This window comes from Thalia democratica, chromosome 7 (genome assembly GCF_965202585.1).
Source record: "Thalia democratica chromosome 7, ktThaDemo2.hap1.1, whole genome shotgun sequence".
NCBI classification, from domain to species: Eukaryota; Metazoa; Chordata; class Thaliacea; order Salpida; family Salpidae; genus Thalia; species Thalia democratica.
In genome coordinates, this window is record NC_139171.1 from 45,952,520 (window position 1) to 45,975,041 (window position 22,522).

The 22,522-nt window shown below is 24.5% G+C and overlaps 1 protein-coding gene across 1 annotated transcript; it reads left to right on the forward strand.

Annotated features, from left to right (window-relative positions):
• The first annotated feature begins 357 nt into the window (after positions 1 to 357).
• LOC145840639 (alpha-L-fucosidase-like) lies at positions 358 to 18,563 on the forward strand. Its single transcript, XM_082947958.1, has 7 exons — positions 358 to 681; positions 2,510 to 2,639; positions 2,893 to 3,103; positions 5,290 to 5,473; positions 6,972 to 7,048; positions 16,117 to 16,240; positions 17,384 to 18,563. Exons 1-7 carry the CDS (start codon positions 406 to 408, stop codon positions 17,822 to 17,824), a joined length of 1,443 nt encoding a protein of 480 aa, XP_082804084.1. The 5' UTR covers positions 358 to 405; the 3' UTR covers positions 17,825 to 18,563.
• Positions 18,564 to 22,522: the final 3,959 nt, after the last annotated feature.

A 22,522-nucleotide genomic window follows, 5' to 3' on the forward strand; every position in this document is an offset into this window, starting at 1 on the left:
AATTTCTTTGAAAAGCTGTCTATTAACTAAAAACTTTGAAGAAAACTAACGATTTTCCATAGTCTCTATTTAAGGGCTTGTAGTTACTCCTCAAGGTGTTATTTATAGTTTTCTTAGACTCTTAGTTAGACTCGATAACCGAATCATTCCTTTGTACACCAGGTCCTTAGACCAAACTTTTTGAGCGCTTTTTTTATCGTTCAATAATACTCTAGTTAGATGTAATGTAAAAAGGAAGTCAGAAAACACTTGTTAAGATAACAAGTGCGGGAAAGCACCATAAATAAAAACTACTCCAAAAAAGAAAAATATAAATGATACTTATACTTTTGAACATTTATTGATGACAACAAAAGTATTTGATAATATCAATATCATTTTAACTTGAATATAAATTTTAAGAATATGATTTATTTAAGTACACTTTTTGTCTTTTTATATGGAGCATATGCTAGTCAAAGTAGTAAAAACTCTCTATCAGTTGAAATACCTGTAGTTCAGTCGTTCAGAAAAGATGAGTTTAATCTCTCAAATCAAACTAAATACTTTCCAAATTGGAAATCAATAGATTCTAGACCTTTACCAAAATGGTATGATGAAGCTAAATTTGGTATCTTTATTCACTGGGGAGTTTTTTCTGTTCCTAGTTTCAAAAGTGAATGGTTTTGGAACCAATGGAAGGTTAATACACTATTTTTAAAATGTAAAAAACATTACTTGAACTCACATTTTCAACGGACATGTATATTGTTTATTGAACAAAAAAAAAAGCACTCAAAAAATTTGGTCCAAGGACCTGGTGTACGAAAAAACCTTTTGGTTACCAAGTCATACACCAGGATACAGTTTAATGTCATGTCCAGGACAAAATATTGATATAAAAAGGTTTTAGTAAATTCAGTATAAAATATATTTTGAGCTATTTTCATCAGTATGATACAAAGTTAACATAAATAAAATATTTAAGTTTGATTAAAAAAAAAGCAATAAAAGGACAAAATCAATTAGCAAACATTTAAAATGATTAAATTTACTTTTAAATAATTAGCCTGTTGATAAAATACACATTACTATATATACTATAAACTATACAACTCCTATAATACAAAGTATTATGAAAAAAAATCAGAATAATTAAAATCTTTTTACTACATAAAAGTATGTTTGTATAATAATCACAAGAAGCTTTCAGTTTAACTAAATCGAAGCTAAATAAATCAAAAGTGTTGTTACAGTTTTTAATTATTTTAACCTTTTATGGTAAAAAATATCAGTCACAACACCCATTTGCAACAATAAAAACTTTGTGGGCAAAAGCAAGTAGGTTACATCATGTGTAGTTTTAAATTTCTCATTTAGCTAAAGTTTTATTAAACAAAATAAAATAAAAACAAAAACTATCTTTTTAAAACAATAAAAACAACCTTAGGTGCTACATCATTTGGAGAACACTAATAAGGTTAAGATCTCAACAATAAAACCACAAAAAATAGGAAAATCATACCCCCATGCAAGTGTTACCGTAGTGTTTACAATAAAAATCACAACAACAATCCTCTCTGTGATTACTGCCACCAGAGTGAACTCATAGTCATTTTTTGACAAAGCACATTAAACTAGTTTAATAATAAATACATAAACACTATCTTATTAAAAGTAATAAACAGCTATATTACTCTAACAGCACTAATAAAATATTATTATAATAAGTATTTTAATATATAATATCTGATATAATTAAACTAAAACAAAATATATTTTAAGTTGTTTTAAAAGTTTAAATAAACTTAAATTATGCCTATATATTACCTAATAACCTAACTTGTGCTAATGGTTATCGTTAATATAGATTTCATTTAATTAAAAATAATAATAATGTTTTAGATTCAATTAAACTGGAAGCTATTTTGTATCTTAGCAAGGAAATTTATTTTATGAAAGCAAAAATACTTTGATTTTACTGTTTTTTTATTTTCCTAATACTTAATATTTTATGAGTAGTACTATTTTCTTTTATTAAAGTCTATTTTAACTTAGGTTAATTATTTGTAAGTAAAACCAATTAGTTTTCAATTGTTGCCAATTGATTTTTTCCTTTTGTTTTGATTGACATGTTACTATTTAATTTTTTAGATCTTATATCATGCTAGCTTTGTGTTCTATGGATGAGAACAGCTAAATGTATATCTTGATTATTGAATTGTGTGTCCTGTTTTTATTATATAGTTACTAGACAGTGATGATTATAACTCATTTCAGCTCAATATTTTTCTTTTGACGTTAATTTAAAATGTTATTGTATAAAGAAAATAATAATGTCACATTTAATATTAACACTTTGTTGATAACTTATGAATTTTAAATTAAAATATATTATAAAACATTTTAACCTCCAAAAATATTATTTTGAATATTTATGTCTCTTTTAGATATGAAACATCTTTAACTCTTAGCTAAAATTTTTCCAAGTTAAATAACCTACAATTAAGTTTTAGTTTTTTATTTTTAGGGAACAAAGTCACCTGATGTAGTTGAATTTATGAACAAAAACTATCCTCCAAACTTTTCATATGCTGACTTTGCTAAAGAATTTACTACTGAGTTTTTTGATGCTAATGAATGGGCTAATATTATAAAAAGTGAGTATGTTTTATAATAGAAATTAAAACATATGAAATAAGATTGTTTGAGTTATTTTTAAAGTTATTAAGTTTATTGAAAGTAATCTTTTAAATGAGTTTAATAAGTGTTATATATAAAAAAAATTTATTAGTATAAACAAAATTAATTAAGTAAAATTAAAAAAAAAGTTATGATTATAAACCTATGATTTTCATTTTCTATGTTTTAGTTGATTATTATTTTTACTTTCTACATATGATGTTTCATAAGGCTCTGGAGCTCAGTATGTTGTTCTGACAAGTAAGCATCATGAAGGATTTACAAACTGGCCATCATCAAACTCCTGGAATTGGAACTCAAAAACAATTGGCCCTGGAAGGGACCTTGTTGGAGAACTAGCAAATGCTATTAGAAATAAAACTGATGTTAGGTTTGGACTATACCATTCATTATTTGAATGGTTTAACCCGTTATACTTAAAGTAAGTACTCTGCTTTTATTCAGATTAACCATTTAGTACTAGTTGCAATATATATAGCATTTTTTTTGTACCAATAAGACTATAATAAAGAGTAGGGGACTTTTCAGATTTTAAAGATCTTAAAGTAGCAGTTGAATTTTACCACTTTTATTAAGTCAAATTAGCTTTTAAGTTATATGTGCACAAAGTCAGAGTGTTAGATAGGTTCTTATCTGAATGGCCAAATTAGAAAAAAAGAGATTTTTTCATTAAATATATATATCTTCAATTAAAAATAAAATTATCTAACTCTCTCATTCTAATCTACTTAACAATTAACAAATCTATTGTAAGATTTTCCTAAGTTTTATCAATTTTTTTCCTAAAGAAAAAAGCAAATACTTTTTTAAGTTTTCTCATTAAATGCTTTATTTAACAGTTATTATCACAGTATTTATTAACAGTTCAGCTCTAAACAGATCTTATAAATTTGAGGTTACTTGATTATAAATGAAGGAAAAGTAAAATTTTCCATAATTCCCTGAAAATATTTTATGTGATTTTTTTGAATATAATTTTAGCTTGTAAATATAAACCAATGTATGCTTGAAATATTTAGATCTCTTGTGGCCTTTATGAGTTCATCAATAAGATTGTCTAACTAGTTTTTATAATTTGAAAAATACTAAAATGTGTAAGTCATCACTACTAGTTTTTTGTCTAAAATTAACATCTAACTAATAAACAGTTTTCCATCTAACTTTGGATAGTATAAACTTACTAAAAAATATGATACGCTTTAATATAAAATAAAATTTGCATCTTTCCGTTTTTTGAATGTATAAAACATACTATTTAATATTATGAGTAGTTATAAAACACAGTAATGATTCTAAGCAAATTTTTAAGTTTTTTAATTTAAACTAAAATAGGCATAGAATATAAATGGTAAAAAAGGCACTATTTGAATTACACTAACCTGCCAACTAGGTACGCACTTTGAACACAGCACAAAAATGCACACCTAGGAAATTTTGGTTATTAATTACATAGGTCTTAAATTTTGGTCTTAAAATATTTTAGCTTAATACAGATACGTTAAAGGCCACTAAAGTTACAAATGACTCTTGAAGCAAAATTCCCCCCAAAAAAAATTTATATCATAAAAACAAAACGTATTTAGAAGTTATAAGTAATTATTTAACATAAATATCTATATTTAAGTATTTATATACGTATTTTTATCACTATTTATATTCGAATCACAAATTTTTTAATCTATCTTGTTCTTTGTATTTTTGAAATTTACATAGTACATACAATTAATGGTAATTTTAGATAAAGAAAAGTTTATGAAAACATTGATCATGCTTTTATTAATTTTTTTCATTCAAAAAAGCTAGTTTAGGGTAACAAAATTTTACTCCTGCTTACTTATTATTTAGCAGTTTTTGAGTTTTAACTGGTTGTGTTGGTGGAAAACACAACAGTAAAGTATAAAATGGTGTTGTGCTAAAAGTGGACTGTAGTTTCTTATTCAATATTGACAGTAATTGATTTACAAAGGACTGCTTAACATTTTTATCAGTTTACTTTTTACTTTTTTTTGTTTATATGTACATGTTTTTGTTTATATAATTTTCTTTTAGATTTTCATACACTTTTTACATTTATGTTTCAATTATTGGGTATGTAACGTAAGTGTTAATTGTACTGTTCATTATTTTCGTTTATCTAAATTTTGTATGACTTTTCAAGTATTTTTATTTTTATGTTTTAATCATTGGGTATGAAAAACTAAATTAAACTGTTCGTTATTTTTGATAAATAAATAATCTGTAATATATATTTTTTTAAATATTGGATCTAATATACAATTCCTAAGTTTATAACTTAATTTTGGATTTCTTGGATTTTAATTTATTTAAATTTAAAACAGTGTAAATATTTTTAAAATACAACACTTTTGTATTACTACTTATATGTTTGTTTGTTTAATTAAAAAAAAAAATTGAACACATCGTTTTTGGCTAAAAAGTGCGTACCATACTGACAGTTTGTACCTAGGAAGTGCGTACCTAGTTAGTAGGTTACTTTACTAATCTTATATCTAGTACAGTTCCCTTGGAAATGAAAGTTTAAATATTATAATTATCTTGTTTTTTAGAAAGTTTTTAAAATAATTAGTAAATCAAAAAAAAAAATAGAGACAAAAAGAACTCATTTCAAACAAGCGATTTTGTAAATACAAAAGTCAAGCCGTGTTTGAAAGACATTGTGACGACTTACAAGCCTGATGTAGTTTGGTCTGATGGAGATTGGGTGGCACCAGATACTTATTGGAATTCCACTGAATTTCTTGCATGGTTGTACAATGAAAGCCCAGTCAAAGTAAAGTCTTTTTAAAATAAATTTTGCATACATATTTTAAATTTAATATTAAAAGTAATTTTCAATTAGGCCTTGTTTTATAACAATTTTTATTTACCTAACATAAAAAGTAATTAATAGTTATCTCAAATTTATAGTTTTCTGCTACAGTGAATTGAAAATTAGTTTTATTTTAGTTACTACAAAGTATTTTAAAAACTCATTTGGTTAGTTAAATGTAACAGTACAACTATGTTCAGAATTGTTGTCATTTTCCATAAACTGTATAAAGCATAGTATTTAATGTTCAGTTCAGACTACTATCATTATATTACATTTTAAAATAAATTATGAGTGTCTTTGAATCAGGTTTCTTAAGTTTCTGCATAATTAAGTTTTTTGCTGCATTGCTTATAAATTCTCAAAAGTTTATAGTATTCCAGAAAGAGAAAATGAAATTAGGGCACATAGTTTAATTTGTAAAAAAATCTAATGGTTTAACATTTACTTTGTGAAACTTAATTTTATGAAAGAGTTAATTTATATATTTTTATATACTTACATTTTGACTTTTAAGCTTATGGATATGTTTACTAAAATTGAAATTTAGAAAATCTTTAGTATTGCGTAAGCTAGTTTTAATTTCATGTTTGTAAGAAATGTTAAAAGTTGTGTTTTTAGTGTTGTCTAATTTTTAGTTATCAATGGAGTATTTTTCTAAAATGTAAGTAAAAGTTTTTTTTTCTATGCTTTATAACACTATTAATTTTTTCTTCAGTATTTACACTTAACTTTTTAATGCTTTAAAATATGTTTTTTGAAAAACTTACAAAGTTTTAATAAGCTAAAATTTGTAAACCTTGTTTACAATATCAAAGTATGTTGTTGTTTTAGTTAAGAACCTTTAGGGTGACTTAACGGTATGGTGGAAAAGTAATAAGTATATGGTTTTGATGACAATCACAATCTTAAAAAGGACTTAATTTATTAGAATGTTACTTTGAAATGTCTTAAATACTAGTTGTAATCACTAAAATATTTTAGTTGAACTAAATTAATCATTTTAAAAGTGAAAATGTAATAAGATGACACATCAGTGTCATTCTAAAGTCTATAGAGAAACAAAATTCTGTTTAGTAAAACAAAATGTTAAGTAAAAAAAATATGTAAAATAGCTAAAACTTTGAATAACAAATTATGCAAAATGCTTAGTTATGTATTATTATCTACTTATTAAAGGTTTTTTATATTTTTTAATCTTTCTCTAAAGAAGCGTACATTTTGTATTTTTTTGTTTAAACAAAACTAAGATTATTTTACTTCAATTTATTTTATATATATTTTGCTTACTAATATGTTTTTATTAATAACTTTTTTAAATTTTATTTAAGTTTAAATAACACTTGTGAAAATGATTGAAAAATAATTAAATCAAGTTGTTTTAAAGTAAATATAGTATAATTAAATGAATTATTTCTTATAATTTATCTTGAAAACCAAAATTTTTAACTGATTTCAGAATACTGTGGTAACTAATGATCGTTGGGGTAAAGGTACCAGAAATACGCATGGAGGATTTTATTCTGGTTTAGATAGGTTATTTTTTAAGACATTGTTTTTGAAAGTTCTAGCTAATATAAAAAGTATAAAAATACAAATAGTGTTTAAATTTTTATAATTTAAAGATAAAAATTATAAATTAAATGATAATTTATAAATATAAAGTAACATGTAAAATATAGATTTGTTAAACAAATGTTTAATTAACTAGTTTTGAGAACATAACGTTTAAATTGTTTTAAAGATAAGTCTTAAAAATTAAGTATTTCCAGAATAAGTATCAAAACTTTTAAGTAAACACATAATAAAAATACATTAAGTATTGAACTTAAGTTATTGATGTGTATAGATTCAAAACTAAGTTTCCAAAACTCATTCTCATTATTGGCTCCTTGAGAGAATTAAAAAAAAGGTTGCTCCCCTTAATTAAAAATCGCCGTTTTACTAATTAATTCCTCATTTACTTTTTTACGTCTTTGTACTTATTTCCCCCTAGTAGCCAAAATTTCCATCAAAAGGTGATATTACTTACTTTAGGTAACCCTAGTGTATATACTTAAGTATATAACATTAGATAGTACTAAAATTACAAATGTAGTTTATTTGCAAGTTTATTTAAATTAGATATTTTAGTTTGTGTATTGAACTTTAAATCTTATCGTTTACTGCCACTAAATAACTATTATGTTAAACTAAAAAACTGTTTTTTTTTTGCAATTAAATTTTTATGTTTTTAAAGTATTCAATCACAAACAAATTTGTTCTTGGGAAAGGAGTTAGCTTCCTGCTGGGAAGATAGATACTAATCAAATCCTTATTAAAGTTTATACACGACAAATTTCGGTGCTAAGCTCATATGTGAAAAGCTTATCAAAATAATACATTTATTCTATATTAGTATGCTTTCAGTCATCAATAGGTGCTTAGCACCGAAACTTAATTGTATATAAATTTTGATAAACCATGACTTATAGTATTATGATTTAGATGGCAATGTTTAACAAAATATTTTGCTTTTTTAAACATTTTGTGAGAAATACATTGTAGTTAGATTATTTTTAGTTGAATGCTAAAGTTTAAAAATAGACTTAACTTGAAGCTAGATATTTTTTAAAATTGTTAGTTATGTTTTCTTGCAATTTAGAAAAAAAATCTTTATATAAAATAAAGGAAAGAATATAATGTAGCTCTTCCCAAAGGTACATTATTAAAATTATTATTCTTTAAATAATTTTAAATTTTCTAACTTAGTTACATTTTTAAAAGTTTTTTATAAAACTGGTGATGCAATTTAAATTACAAAATTTGAATTTGTTACTGTTATCAACAGACATAATTTTCTATAATGGTTTTGTAAAGTACATTCTTTACTTAAAAGAAAAGAAATAAGTTATTTTTTGAGAATTTTTTAATACCTATGTATCCAACGTCTTGTAAAGTAATTTTTAACAGAAAATAGATTTATAAATATTTTTGTTGATGTAAAAATTGTGGACTATAAACTTGCAATAATAGTATATTTTATACTAGTATTAATAATAATTGAATGCAGCATTTTTAAAATTAGATTATAATTTTTGGGTTAGTTAAAAACAAAGTTTCCAAAACTCACTTTTATAATCGCCCTTTCGGCAAAAATAATCGCACTCCCTTTAATCGCGGATTGGCAGGTATTTAGTGTTCACAGGCCAAATTTCGAAAATTTTAATAATTACAGTCAATGTTAGTTTTAGTTACATTGTGTTTTTTTTTACATTTCGTTACAAACTTATAATATCTAGTGTATGTTTCAAATCTCTTGTCAGTTACCTCTCAGACATTTTTTACTCTTCATTACATAGTTATTTGCTTTAACTAAAAAAGAGTGCTCAATTTACTGGGATGTAAATTTTACTGGGCAGTTTAATATTTTATTTTTGCTTGAAAATGTCGTAACTTTTTGCCACCGAAACTGGTCGCGAATAAAATTTATAATTTGCATAAATCTATTTACTCTTCATTACAATATTTATAATTTTTTAAAAACCAATAAAAAATTGAAAATAAAGTTTAGTCTGATTTAGCTTTCAATATAAAGAATAAACAAGTAATTCAAAATATATACAATAGTTCACAGTTTGTAAACTAACAAAATTAAAATTTGTCAAAAAATCTATAAAAATTAAGACATAATAATGAGAAATTTTAATAGAAAAATATCTGAAAAACTTTTTTAAGCCAAAAAAAAAAGGTTTGAAGTTCACAAACTCAAATTGTTCATTAAAAGAAATAAAGAAAAAAATTGTATTAATAGATTTTTTTTACCTTTGTTACACTAGAGATCTGTAAAAATTTGTAAAAGGAAAGTTATGATATAAATAATATTTCACTAAAAATAATAGAACTAATTTCATACCATTTGAACTGCATTTTTTAGTAATAGAATCGTCTCATGTTGGTCTGCTATTTTTAACTTGATCTATTAAACCTTCGATAATTAGCTAAATTAATATTTTTAATTTTTCAACGTTCTATACAAGATTACTGATATTTCTTTTCATATTTGTTTTACTAAAAATCTAAAAGATAACCGAGAAAAGTTTTTACTTAGTTTTTTATAAACTATTATATACTTTTTTAAAACAAAAACTTCAATTTAAATTGAAATTAGGTTGCCACTTTTAAACACAAAAGTAACCTGAAGTAATTAAAAACCTTCCTAAGTGACCTTAAGATGTTCTAAGTCATTATTAGTTTTACAAATCCTTAAATTTTATCTTTTATTTTTCAATACCAAAAAATTGAGTTCATTATCTAAATTGGACATAAAAATAAAAACAAATAATGCAACTGAACCAACTAAATATCATTCAAAATCTATAAAAAAAAACTCGTAAAATTAAAAAAATATTAAAACTATCCTGAGTTTTTTATATAAAATATCCTGAGTCAGCCTGAGTTAAAAAAAAAAACTAAACATATCTTAAGCTGAACTGAGTTATACTGACATTTAAAAATACTTCAATATATATTGAGTTATCCTGAGTGTCCTGAGAATCCGATTGTGTGGCAACCCTGAGATATAACCAGTTTCATAATAGTTTCTGATACAAAACCAACTGTAAAAAAAATCAGATTTTAAAGATCAAATTTTCAGAATTTCTTAAAATATAGAAAAAAATAATTTCTTTTATTTTAAAATCAACTTGTTTTAAATTTTTAGATAATATTTTTTTAATATCACAAACAGTTTTTAGAAACCAAACTTTTATAAATAATATTTTGAAAGTTTATGACCTAAATTAAAATTAATCATTTTTTAGATAAAAAAACTACTTGTTAAAAAATAAAAATCTGTTTCCTACAAGTTGTTTAAAGTTTAATTATTATGTATGTACTGTTTATTTATTAAATATTATGCTATGTTTAATAATATTAGTTATAGGTATTTATAACTCTTTTTTTTTTTGTTTATTTGATTGAGTTTTAGTATTACTATTATTTATCATTATTATTTTTTATTTTTATTAATAGTTATCTATTACTTTTTATATAAAAATTTGCTTATTCTTAAATTATTATCATATGATAGGTTTAACTTGATAGTTTGTTTACAAAATATTAGTATATTTCCTTGTAAAAAAACAATCTTAACTCTTATACTACCACGGTACACTACCGCATTCGTGCACCTTTTAAATCTTGATTTATATGATGTTTATAAATATAAAAAAAGTAATGGATTTTTGCATCTAAGCCGGTACACAATGATTTTTAAGCACCGGCATAGTTGAAAAAAAAATTAAGCAGGGAAATTAAATGTTATACTTTTTTTTTCTTGTTTTATTATTTTTTTAGGAGGCACGCATGCGCCAGTGTCTCTCCCCACCCTACGCCCCTGGTGTATATATGTGTTTATAAAAAAAAGTATATAGATTGTTGTAGATTAGTGCAGTGGTCGTCAAGCTAATCAAATTCGTGTACACCAAGCTGCTAAAAATAAAATCGGTGCTCCCCAAGATCTAATTTTAATAAGCGCTGCTAGTAGTGGTATTACATAAACACTTTTATTAGTGCATTTCTCCTTAAAAGTCATAACTCAGTTTGTATTTAAATGCAAACCATTTAACAACTGAAGCTTGAACTTTTTAGTTGATCATCTTTCTAATTGACCTCTTTATTAGTTTTACCATATTTTCATAATGATATTTCAGTTATATGGCTTTGTCTTACATACTTATTAATTGAACACTTCTCCGCAATTACTACCAAATCCCCAGTTCAATATTCTTTAAATACTTTATTTAATATTAACTACATATTTAGTCTAACTCTATGTATTTTTTTGTAAACTCAAAATTTCGTGCACCCCAAAAAAAGTTTAGTGTGCACCTGTGTACACCTTGACGACCACTGGATCAGGGGTTAGTAATAGATACATTGTAATATAAAATCCGACTCTTATAAAACTATATAATATTTGTAATTATCAAATTTAAATTATGATAAAGTAAAGTAAAATAAAATACAAAATAAAATAACAAATCAAAATATAAAGCACTCACTTGAAAGTTGAAAAAACACGGATTAATAAGAGTAGACCGTTGTTAAACATTCAAAATTTTTTTTGATAATTACGTCAAAATATTACGCTTTAATACATTAACATTAAAAAAAGTCATTTACTTTTCATTGTAAAATATATAAGCTATTCTTTATGTTTAGAAAAAGCAGTCAGGCATTAAAAAAAAACCATTATTTTAAATACATCATAAGTAATCTATTATAAATAAAAAGAAATAAAATAACAGACGTTAATTACTGGATTAGTAAATTAATTAATAGTTTAAGGCAATTAAAGCTATGGAAGCTTGGGTCAATATATATTTATAAGATGTTTATAATGGTAAAATCTCCATTATAACATAAGTAAAGTTAGATACAACTTAAAATAACAGTTTAAAGTTAAAAAAAAAAAAAAACCACTTACACGCAGACCCGAAAGACACTAAAGCACAAAACTAAAATTGTAATTAAGCATTCAAAGCCCTGATCTATAGTTAAGTTACATAAAAACACCACATTTTAAACTGCATATACATTACATATTAAGTAAGATAATTAAATAGATCTTATAAAGATGTTTAAATATATAATAGATTACTAATTTGTGTTTAACATGAATGAAAAAATGTAAAATAAGAAGGTGGTTATGCGTTAAGTATAAACCTGCAGTAAAAAATTCCTTTCACCGATCTATTGGGCGTAGAAGGTAAAATAGCGGGTTTATCTGTGATTTGAGTACAGGCTTCCAATTAAACTTGGAACTTAGACATAAAGGAACATGAAAAATATATAGTTGAGTAAGAGGCAAAAACCATGTTAGAGAATGTAAAGTGACATGTATAAAAATAAATAGATAAAAAACTATGTATTAACTTCGGATATATAATTATATTGATGTATATGAAGTGAGTGTGTGTGTTCTTGTGAAAGATAAGTGAAAGTTGAGAAAGCCCCAAGATGTTATTTGAAGAAGAACCGTCCGTTGTGTACACAGTTGTTTGAAGTATCATGTTTTTTGTTTAGTAATTGTTTACTATCTTCTGCTAAAGTTGCCATTCTTTCAAGGTTGCAAATTTTGCAGATCTTACTCGCGCCACCAATGTTGTTGTTGGCTTGGTGAAAGATGCTCAATTTCATTTTTGGTTTTTTACCATACCTGTAAAAATACTGCCAAACAAAATCTGACAATCTTGTTCTGTTCTTTTTACTAAAATAATTAAAAGTATACTTGTGCCCAGTGTACCTATCTTTAAAATGACCTGCTGTCGAACCGACGTTAATTTTATCTTTATGATTATCATTACTTCATTTAAATTTAATACGCACCTTAAACATGACATTTTTAATTAACCAGTTACCTCTTAACGGGCAATTTACTTTATTTGACTTACGACAGTTACAATTGTTGCTTTTATTGTTCTTGATTTTTAAACCAGGTTTAGTTTATTTATTGTTGTTATTATTATTGCTATTATCTATATAGTTGTTATGTTAATTCTTACAAATTTTTATATGTTTGTTACTGTTTGTATTTGTTTGTATTATCATCTCATTATATTTAGACAAAATAAAGTTTTTTTGTTAATATATTATAGACTTAACGTTGTTCATACAACTATAAGATATTTTTAAAATTTTTCAATTAAATATTTTATGGTAAAAATGATTATCTGGGAAATGCTTATCTACTAGTCTTAAAAATTAATTATGTAAGTATATGTTGATGCTAGAACAGTATATTGGGTTATACCACAACACACAGCTACTACTAGACTTATGACTATTCTGCGTTTTTTTTTTACTAGTATTACTTTTATTGTTAATAATATTATTAATTTTATCATTATTGTTATTATTACTGTTATGCAACCTCGGACGAATGGCAACTGTAGCAGAAGATAGTAGAAAATTACTAAACAAAAGAAGTGATACTTCAAACAACTGTATACAACCGACGCTTCTTCTTCAAATAATATCTTGGCGTTTTCTCACCTTTCATTTTTATTTTACATGAACACACACCTCACTTCATATTATCAATATGATTTTATCTCCTAAGTTAATACATAGTTTTTTTTATCTATTTATTTTTATACATGTCACTTTACATTCTCCAACATGGTTTTTGCCTCTTACTCAACTATATATATTTCATATTCCTTTATGTCTTAAGTTCTAAATTTAACTGGAAGCCTGTACTCAAATCACAGATAAACCCGCTATTTTACCTTCTACGCCCAATAGATCGGTGAGAGGAATTTTTTACTGCAGGTTTATACTTAGCGCATAACCACCTTCATATTAAAAATTTTACATTCATGATAAACACAAATTAGTAATCTACTATTTATTTAAACATCTGTATAAGATCTATTTAATTATCTTACTTAATATGTAATGTATATGCAGTTTAAGTTGTGGTGTTTTTATGTACCGTGCTGTAACTTAACTATAGATCAGGGCTTTGAATGCATAGTTTTGTGTTTTAGTGTCTTTCGGGTCTGCGTGTAAGTGGTTTAAATTTTTTAAATTTTAATTTTAACTTGTTCTTTTTAGTTGTATCTAACTTTACTTATGCTATAATAAAGGTTTTACCATTACAAACATCTTATAAAAAAGATGTAACATTAAAAGGCGTTAAATCCTAGAGATCCTGATAAGCTAAGCTTATCGGAATATACACCACAGATGTTTTTGTGTTAAAACTTTATTCCGACTAACGGCGTTTCACTGCTCTCAAATAAATTTAAGAACAGGTCTACGGAGTCTATGAAATATTAACACACATTAGATAAAAAACATGTATAATTATGTATAATATTTATGTGAGTAGTAACTACTAACTTTATGGTTTAAAAACAAAGTTTTGAATAAAAACATAAAAATATAAAATTGTCTACAAAAACTCAGATTTAATAAAAGCATGTACTAACCTCAAAAAAGCTTTCGTAAAAACCTCAAAAACGATTCTACTTTAAATAACTCTGTCTACTTATGCACTTATTTATTTCACAACATTTTCATATACAATCACAAACATTAAGTTTAATACTACATGTTTCCTCTATTTTATTATATACCGTGTATGTTGTAATGTATAAATATTTTAAATTTAGTTTAAATTTTTAGTAAAAATTTTGCTGCATAGTTTGTTTTTAAGCTGAAAAATTTATTGATTAATTTGTTAAGTTTATTATGACGTAACATTTCTGCATAACTTAATTTATGTTTATTTTTTAAAAACTTGCCTATTCTTAGAGCTTTTTTGAGGTTAGTACATGCTTTTATTAAATTTGTAGTTTTTGTAGACAATTTTATATTTTTATGCTTCTATTCCAAACTTTGTTTTTAAACCATAAAGTTAGTAGTTACTACTCACAAAAATATTATACATAATTATACATGTTTTTTTTTTATGTGTGATAATATTTTATAGACTTCGTAGATCTGTTCTAAAATTTATTTGAGAGCAGTGAAACACCGTTAGTCGGAATAAAGTTTTAACACAAAAACATCTGTGGCATCTTATAAATATATATTGACCCAAGCTTCCATAGCTTTAATTACCTTAAACTATTAATTAATTTACTAATTCAATAATTAACGTTTGTTATTTTACTTCTTTTTATTTATAATAGATTACTTATGATGTATTTAAAATAATAGTAGTTTTTTTTAATTTTAAGTGCCTGATTACTTTTTCCAAGCATAAAGAAAAACTTATATATTTTACAATGCAAGGTAAATAACTTTTTTAAATTTTAATGTATCAAAGCGTAATATCGTGACGTAATTGTTAAATCGTTTTTGAATGTTTAACAACGGTCTACTTTTATTAATCCGAATTTTTTCAACTTTCATGTCAGTGCTTTGTATTTTGACTTGTTATTTTGTTTTGTATTTTATTTTACTTTACTTTATCATAATTTAAATTTCATAATTACAAATGTTATATAGTTTTATAACAGTCGGATTCAACATTATATCTTGTATCAATTACTAGCCATTAATCTACAATAATCTATAGTAGTTCTCTTATTTTTAATAAACACATTTAAACACCTACTTTAGCTCCTATCCTTTCCTTTCAGTATTAATTTTTTACAGAGCTCCGTTGAAGTGTGTTAACTTTTTAACACACAGAAACATGCGTTAGTTTAGTAAAGAAAGAATTAACTTTTTTAATTTGTTATTATTACATATTCTAGTGAACTTGTTTCGCTAGGATCTTTATTAAGAAACGATTAACTTTACATTTTGAATAGATAATCATAATATTAATTGTTCCATAAGTTCATATAAATATTGCTTTATTTTTATATTTCAACATAAGTTTTTGATTCTACTTTGATATACTAAAGTTTTAAAGTTTGAACACAAATGAGGTTTGTAAACATTTAACATGTAGTGAAGTTTTTTTAGTTCAATCTACTTCATTTAAAGATGCTGGTTTTAATGTTTTTTCTGATGTTTCTACATTTATAATTCCTTTTTTTCTTTCAAAAGTGTAAAGTATTATTGTTCCATTAGATTAATATTTTTTAACTAAATTTTTTTAGATACAATCCGGGCAAACTTTTAAATCATAAGTGGGAAAACTGTATGACTTTAGATAAAAGGTCTTGGGGTTACAGAAGAAACGCTGCAATTGATGATTATCTTACAGTTAAAGAAATGATTGAAGTTAGTCACTAATTTTAGTTACTGTTCAATGTTTATAGTAAATTAACAAAATAAAAATCTGTTTTTAGTTATTCAGCCTAAAGTTCATTAACTTTTACAACTTCCCATTAAAATTTAATAGTTCTATGTTTATACTTATAATAATTTTGTTAACATTTCACTAATAAGCTTTATAAGGTTTCTTACCTAAATCCTTAAAAAATATATTTATACTTCAATGGACTTATGCTTAAAAAGTTTTTTTTTTTAGGAAAAATCGTTTTTCCTTAAACACTTTTATTTTAGTATGTTCACACAAAACTTCAGATGAATATGTAACTTTTTATTAATACAGGTTTATACAAAATAATATTTTTTCAACAAGTGTAATGCATATCAGAAGTTTTTTAATGTTTTTAAATCACACTTTCACCAAGTAAAACAAAATAAAGAAACAAACTTTTTTTTTCCTGTTTTTATTACTCAATAGTTAATTTATAAAAAGTTTGTGATACAAGTATAACAAATTTACATTTTTTATAAAATGTTTTTTTCTATGACACAGGGTTGCCAAAAAACCTGGAATCCTGGAAAAACCTGGAATTTGACAATTTAGACTAAAAAAACCTATAATTTTGAACATCTTTTACATTTAAGTAGTAAAATTTCGATTTTACACAAAAATTCTATCGTAAAGATAATTTTTTTGTTCGTCATCAACATCTTTTTATATTTCAAAACACATTTAAAGAATCTTCAAGATATTTTTTTAATATTGCTATACTATTTAACTTAGTTTTTACCTTAAACTTAATTTTAAACTAAAAATAGACCCTAAAACGTGTAATTTAAAAATCTGGAAGAAATTTTGAAAAACTGGAGAAAACTTGCCAAAAACATTTGGCAACCCTGTATGACATTATAAGAAAACTTAATACTTTTTTAATTCATTTTTTTTAGAAACTTTATAAATTTTTTTTACCTTTGCAGAAAATTTGTATTGAAAATAGAAAATTATAGAAACCTTTTTGAATTTATGTAATTTATATACTATTTGCATAACTTTTAGTTTTACTTTTGTATAAGCCGTGCTTTAAGTTTTAAATAACTTAAGTTCAGCTTACCACAAAATATTCACTAATTAAATTTAAATATTAATAATAGACATTGGTAACAACAATATGTTATGGCGGAAATCTACTCATGAATATTGGTCCTACAAAAGAGGGAACTATCTCACCTATTTTTCAACTTAAATTGAAAGAAATTGGTAGTTGGTTAAATATTAATGGCGAAGCTGTTTACAGCTCTAAGCCATGGAAACTGTCTCAGTGCGATACAAATGAAAAGAACTTGTATTACACAACAAATAACTGTAACGTATACGGTTTTCTTCTGGACTGGCCTTCAGACAATCAAATGGTTTTGAATGATGTTTACAAATATACCACTCCTTATACAGAAATTATTCTATTAGGTTACAATGGAAAAGTCACTTGGAGTTACAGATCAAACTCTGTAGAAATAGAAATGCCATTGATAAACCCGCAAAAACTAAAATGGGCATGGGTTTTTAAGTTTACTAATATGCTGATTGAATGTTGAACCTTTATAATGATTTGCTGTCTATATAACTATAACTTTATCTGTAATATTTATTATAACTGTAATATTTTAAAAATATATACATTTAAATTGTATTATTAGTGGGTGTTCTTTTGTTAGTCTAAAATTGTTTATTACACAATACTGTATAAGTCAAGTTTAAAACCTTTTATTCCAAAGTTGAAAAATGTACTGGAAGAACTGAACTGCTTTGACAGTATTGAGACATTATAAAGCTAGTTTTATATGAAGTTTATTGATCTTTTATGTAATTTTTTTTTAACTGTTTTTACTACTTTGTATTTCTTAGCTATATTTTAAGTTTCAAAAATGAGATTAATTTTTCTAGTAGTGGAGAGTATGCAAATATCAGTCCGAGAATAAATGATTTTTAAAATTTTTACATGAAGCTAAATGGAATCATTCATAGTGTCAGTAATGCAATAAAATTTTTTTTTTTTTCATTAACCAAAGCTTGTTTTAACTTTTATATTTTTTTCTAGCAATTTTAGTGAAATTTATAAAATTTTCTTAAGATAAATTGTTTAACCATATATGTGCTTATTTATTCTACTTACTTTAAGCTAAATTGTTGTGCAGTTATTTAAATATATTTTATATTTTGAACGTTGTAACAAGTATGAGTTATTATCATTAGCATGATTTTTTTTCTCTTTATAAATTAAATAAAAACATGTTAATAAATAATAAAGTTTTTAAATTTGTTTTCAAGCGAGAAATACAATTTGTTTTCAGTTGAAAAGTAACTGTGCTTTTTATCTAGTAAAAGTAACACTGTTGAGTTTTCATATTATTTTATCAAAAATTCTTCACAAATTTTAGCTCTATTATTTTCTTCAATTTATAAAAACTTTTTAAGAACTCATTGTCTATCTTTGCACTTGTGTTTAATATGTTGATATTGTAGTTCATAAATTATGTTTTTATTTATGGTTCACTCAATTTTTTATCAATTTATTTTATAAAGTTATTGAATATTACGTAGTGTATGTGTATATGTGAATAAGTAAATTTGCCTGGTATTTTTTATAAATTTATATCACAATATATTTTTGTTTTTATAATTATGTGTTTATAAAACAAGTTTAACACTATCGAATTCGTTTATAGACGAATAAAAGTTAATCAAGTAGATTTATTTACACTAACTACAAAAACATATATATTCTGTTTAATTTTATTATACACTGATATTAATTTTTCTCGATTTTTTTATATAATAATCTTAAAGTATAACCTATTAAACCACCATTTTCGGGTAGCTGTCTAAATTGCACGAGCGTGAAAAATTGCACGAGGGAGCAAAATTGCACGAATATACTTTTGCACGAGGGGATAAAATTGCACAAAGATACTTTTGCAGAAAGGGTCACTTATGCACGAAGACAATTTTGCACGGAGACAATTTTGCACGGGTTAAACTTTCATTTTTTATTATTTTTTTATTAATTTTATATTTTATTTCTTAAATTTTATTTTTGTTTTTGTTTTACTATCACTGTTACCCCTATCCTTACCCTCGGTCGGTTAGTTATTTTATTTATTTATTTTCTTTAATTTAATTTTTTTTTTACTATCACTGTTACCCCTAACCCTTACCCTCGGTCGGTAGCTTTTTGTTTTTAAATTAATTTTTATAATTTTTTTTTTATTAATAAAATTTTTATCATTTATTTTTTTATTTTTACTATCACTGTTACCCCTAACCCTTACCCTCGGTCAGTAACTTTTCTTTTTTTATTAAATTTTTTTTTTTTTGCTTCTGTTTATTTTTTTTTTGTATTATGTATTAGTATAAAACTGACGAGATAAGCATGAAATATATATTGTTCTGAAAATTTGATTCTTATTTATATTTTTTGAAAGAGTTTTTATTTTTTTACTCTCGTGCAAAAATGTAACTAATGCAAAATTGAATTTGGTGCAAAATTGTCTCCGTGCAAATTTGGCTTCGTGCAATTTTGTGCTTTCGTGCAATTTAGTCCCTTCGTGCAATTTAGTAACCTCGTGTAATTTTATCTTTGTGCAATTTAAACCCGTTCCCCCCATTTTTATAGCATGATATTCAAGCAAATAAAATACACTGTATAGTTTATTTAAAATATATTTTTTATGGCTTTATAGAAAATTATGTTTGGAAGTTCATCAAAATTATTTAAAACATAAACACTTTTGCTTATTTCGGGTTTTTTAAATTTCAAAATAGCTGTTACAATATTTTAAACTTTTATACGCTTGTGTTAAAATTGCTAAAAAGTAAACTTTAATAAAACAAATTAAAATGAAAATAGCTCCACTACAATAAAGAAATGTCAGGGTTTTTAAAGAAGTAAAAAAAAAATGTTAAAAAATTTAGCTCTCGAATAATTAAAAACATCACCAGCAAATTAGGTTTATTTAAATATTAAAGACAAGGAAATTCATTAATTAGTCCGCTGAGGTTCTAGAATGTTTCATTAATTGTGCAATGTCATTAAATAAAGAAAAAAAAAAAGTGCCCGTTAAGTTTTAAGGAACGTGTTTTAAATTATACTCTCTCAGTGGTTTAATTGTCATTATGTACTAAAAACATTATAAACTAAAAAGGAACTAACGAAAGTTAAAAATTAAAAACAACATTTCATATTCCTTTTTCTAAAATATTTACACTTGGCACGAAAATTTCTGTGCACACTGCGCAGTTAACTATTTCCATAGACACTAATGTTCGCAATTAGATAAATATAGAAAAATTGAGTTAATGTACAATCAATAGAAGTTTAACATCAAAAATATAAATTTTATATTCAAATATTATCATGCAAAGCAATGTGAAATAAGCCATGCAATTATTGTTAAAAATTAAATAATTATTTTCATTAATGTACTGCCATTGCAGCAAAACGTCAATACTTGAATAAAATTTAATTCAAGTTTTATTGTTTATCATTCTGAAAACCTAAATAACAACATTTTAATCGCAGTATTAAAAATAATAATTACATTAAACTAGAATTTTATTTTAAAGCAAAAGTAAGCTACCAAACAAGTTCGTAGTGATATTTTTGCAAAAGTTGTAGGTGAATTCAATTTTAGTAACTGATAAAAGCATAAATTAAAGATATTTAAGTGGTTGTGTATTTATTAAAACAAATCGAACCATCTAGAGCAGGGGTCGGCAGGCAATTGGTGCTCGCGGGCCAAATTTAAAGTTTCAAAATCTTCGCCGGCCGCAGTTTTAATCACATTTTGATAATCATTAGATTTCAGTTTTAGTCACACAACATTGTTTTAGTTGTATTCAAGGTCTTACTTTTATTTACTTTATTAGTTTAGGTGACTTTTAGCTATAGACGAAAGGCTTTTTTAAATTTAACATATTTATTGAACTAAGATTTACTTGATTAATTTTGACTAAAGTTAAGTCTTAATTAACTACATACTATTAAGTATTTGTAGTCTGAACGAAAAATTAACGAACGCCTCTTTCGCGGCGTTTGGCTTTAAATAGTTACGCTACAATCAAAGACCATCTTCTTTTTTGTAAAGTCTCTTGGAGAACAAGCAGATAGTGCTTACAAGATTTATTGTCAGAAATCTAAGATTTTTACGCATTTAAATTTTCAAAAAAAACAATCCGCATACAAGAAAAGTTTTGGTAGCCAGCACGAAAAAATATAAAGTTTTTTTGCTTAGATAAATTTTAAGACATCTTCAAAAGTTAACCGTCAAAAAAAAACATAAAAAAAATACTTTAACATAGTTTTTTTTATCATAGTTTAAAAACATATTTCAGTATTTATTTGAATAAATACTTTTTCAAAAATATTATACTTCAAAAAAGAATTTATTTTTGAATTTTTTCCTTAACCTGATAAACTTTAAAGACTATTTATACTTTATTAAAACAATAGTTTTAGTGTATAAATAGTTAGTTTAAGCCTTTTGAAAAAACAGCACTTTAAAAACAAGTTAAACTTACAGTATTATTATGGGTAATGGTGTCATATTAAATTAAAAAGATACTATTTAAGTTAATTCTAGGTTATTATATTATAACAAAAACTATTAAAAATGAATCTATTAAGTTTTAAGCTCTGTTGAAGTGTGTTAACCCATTAACACACAGAAACATGTGTTAGTGTAATAAAGAAAGAGTACTGTTTAATTTGCTATTATTATATTAAATTGTAGTTATGCAAAATAAAAATTTAAGCGAATGCGAATAGATATCCTAGCGAAATAAGTTCATTGGAATGTATAATAATAATAATATATATAAACAGTACTATTTTCTTCATTACACTAACACATGTTTCTGTGTGTTAACAAGTTAACTTAGTTTAACGGTTTAAGAAATACTCAATTAACTTAAAACGTTTTACGATATCAAGTAAGTATTTTTACTAAACTTTTATAAAAACTTTAAATTTGAATGAGTAAAAGTTATGTTATCGTTTTCACAGCTAATAATTTAAAAATATATTGAAAATAACTTTCTGTTTCTAAACCGGCTCTTATACTCCTATTTTCGCTTGCGAGAGCTGGTCAGAGGAACGATTCGATAAATTTTTTCGAGGACTTCTCGTCTTTGAACAAATTAATTTTGTCTTAAAACCTTTTCAAACATATCTCGTATTTTGCATCGATCGGTTTTGCAGAAGAATGTTTGATATTTCAGTTGAACTTATTTTGAAC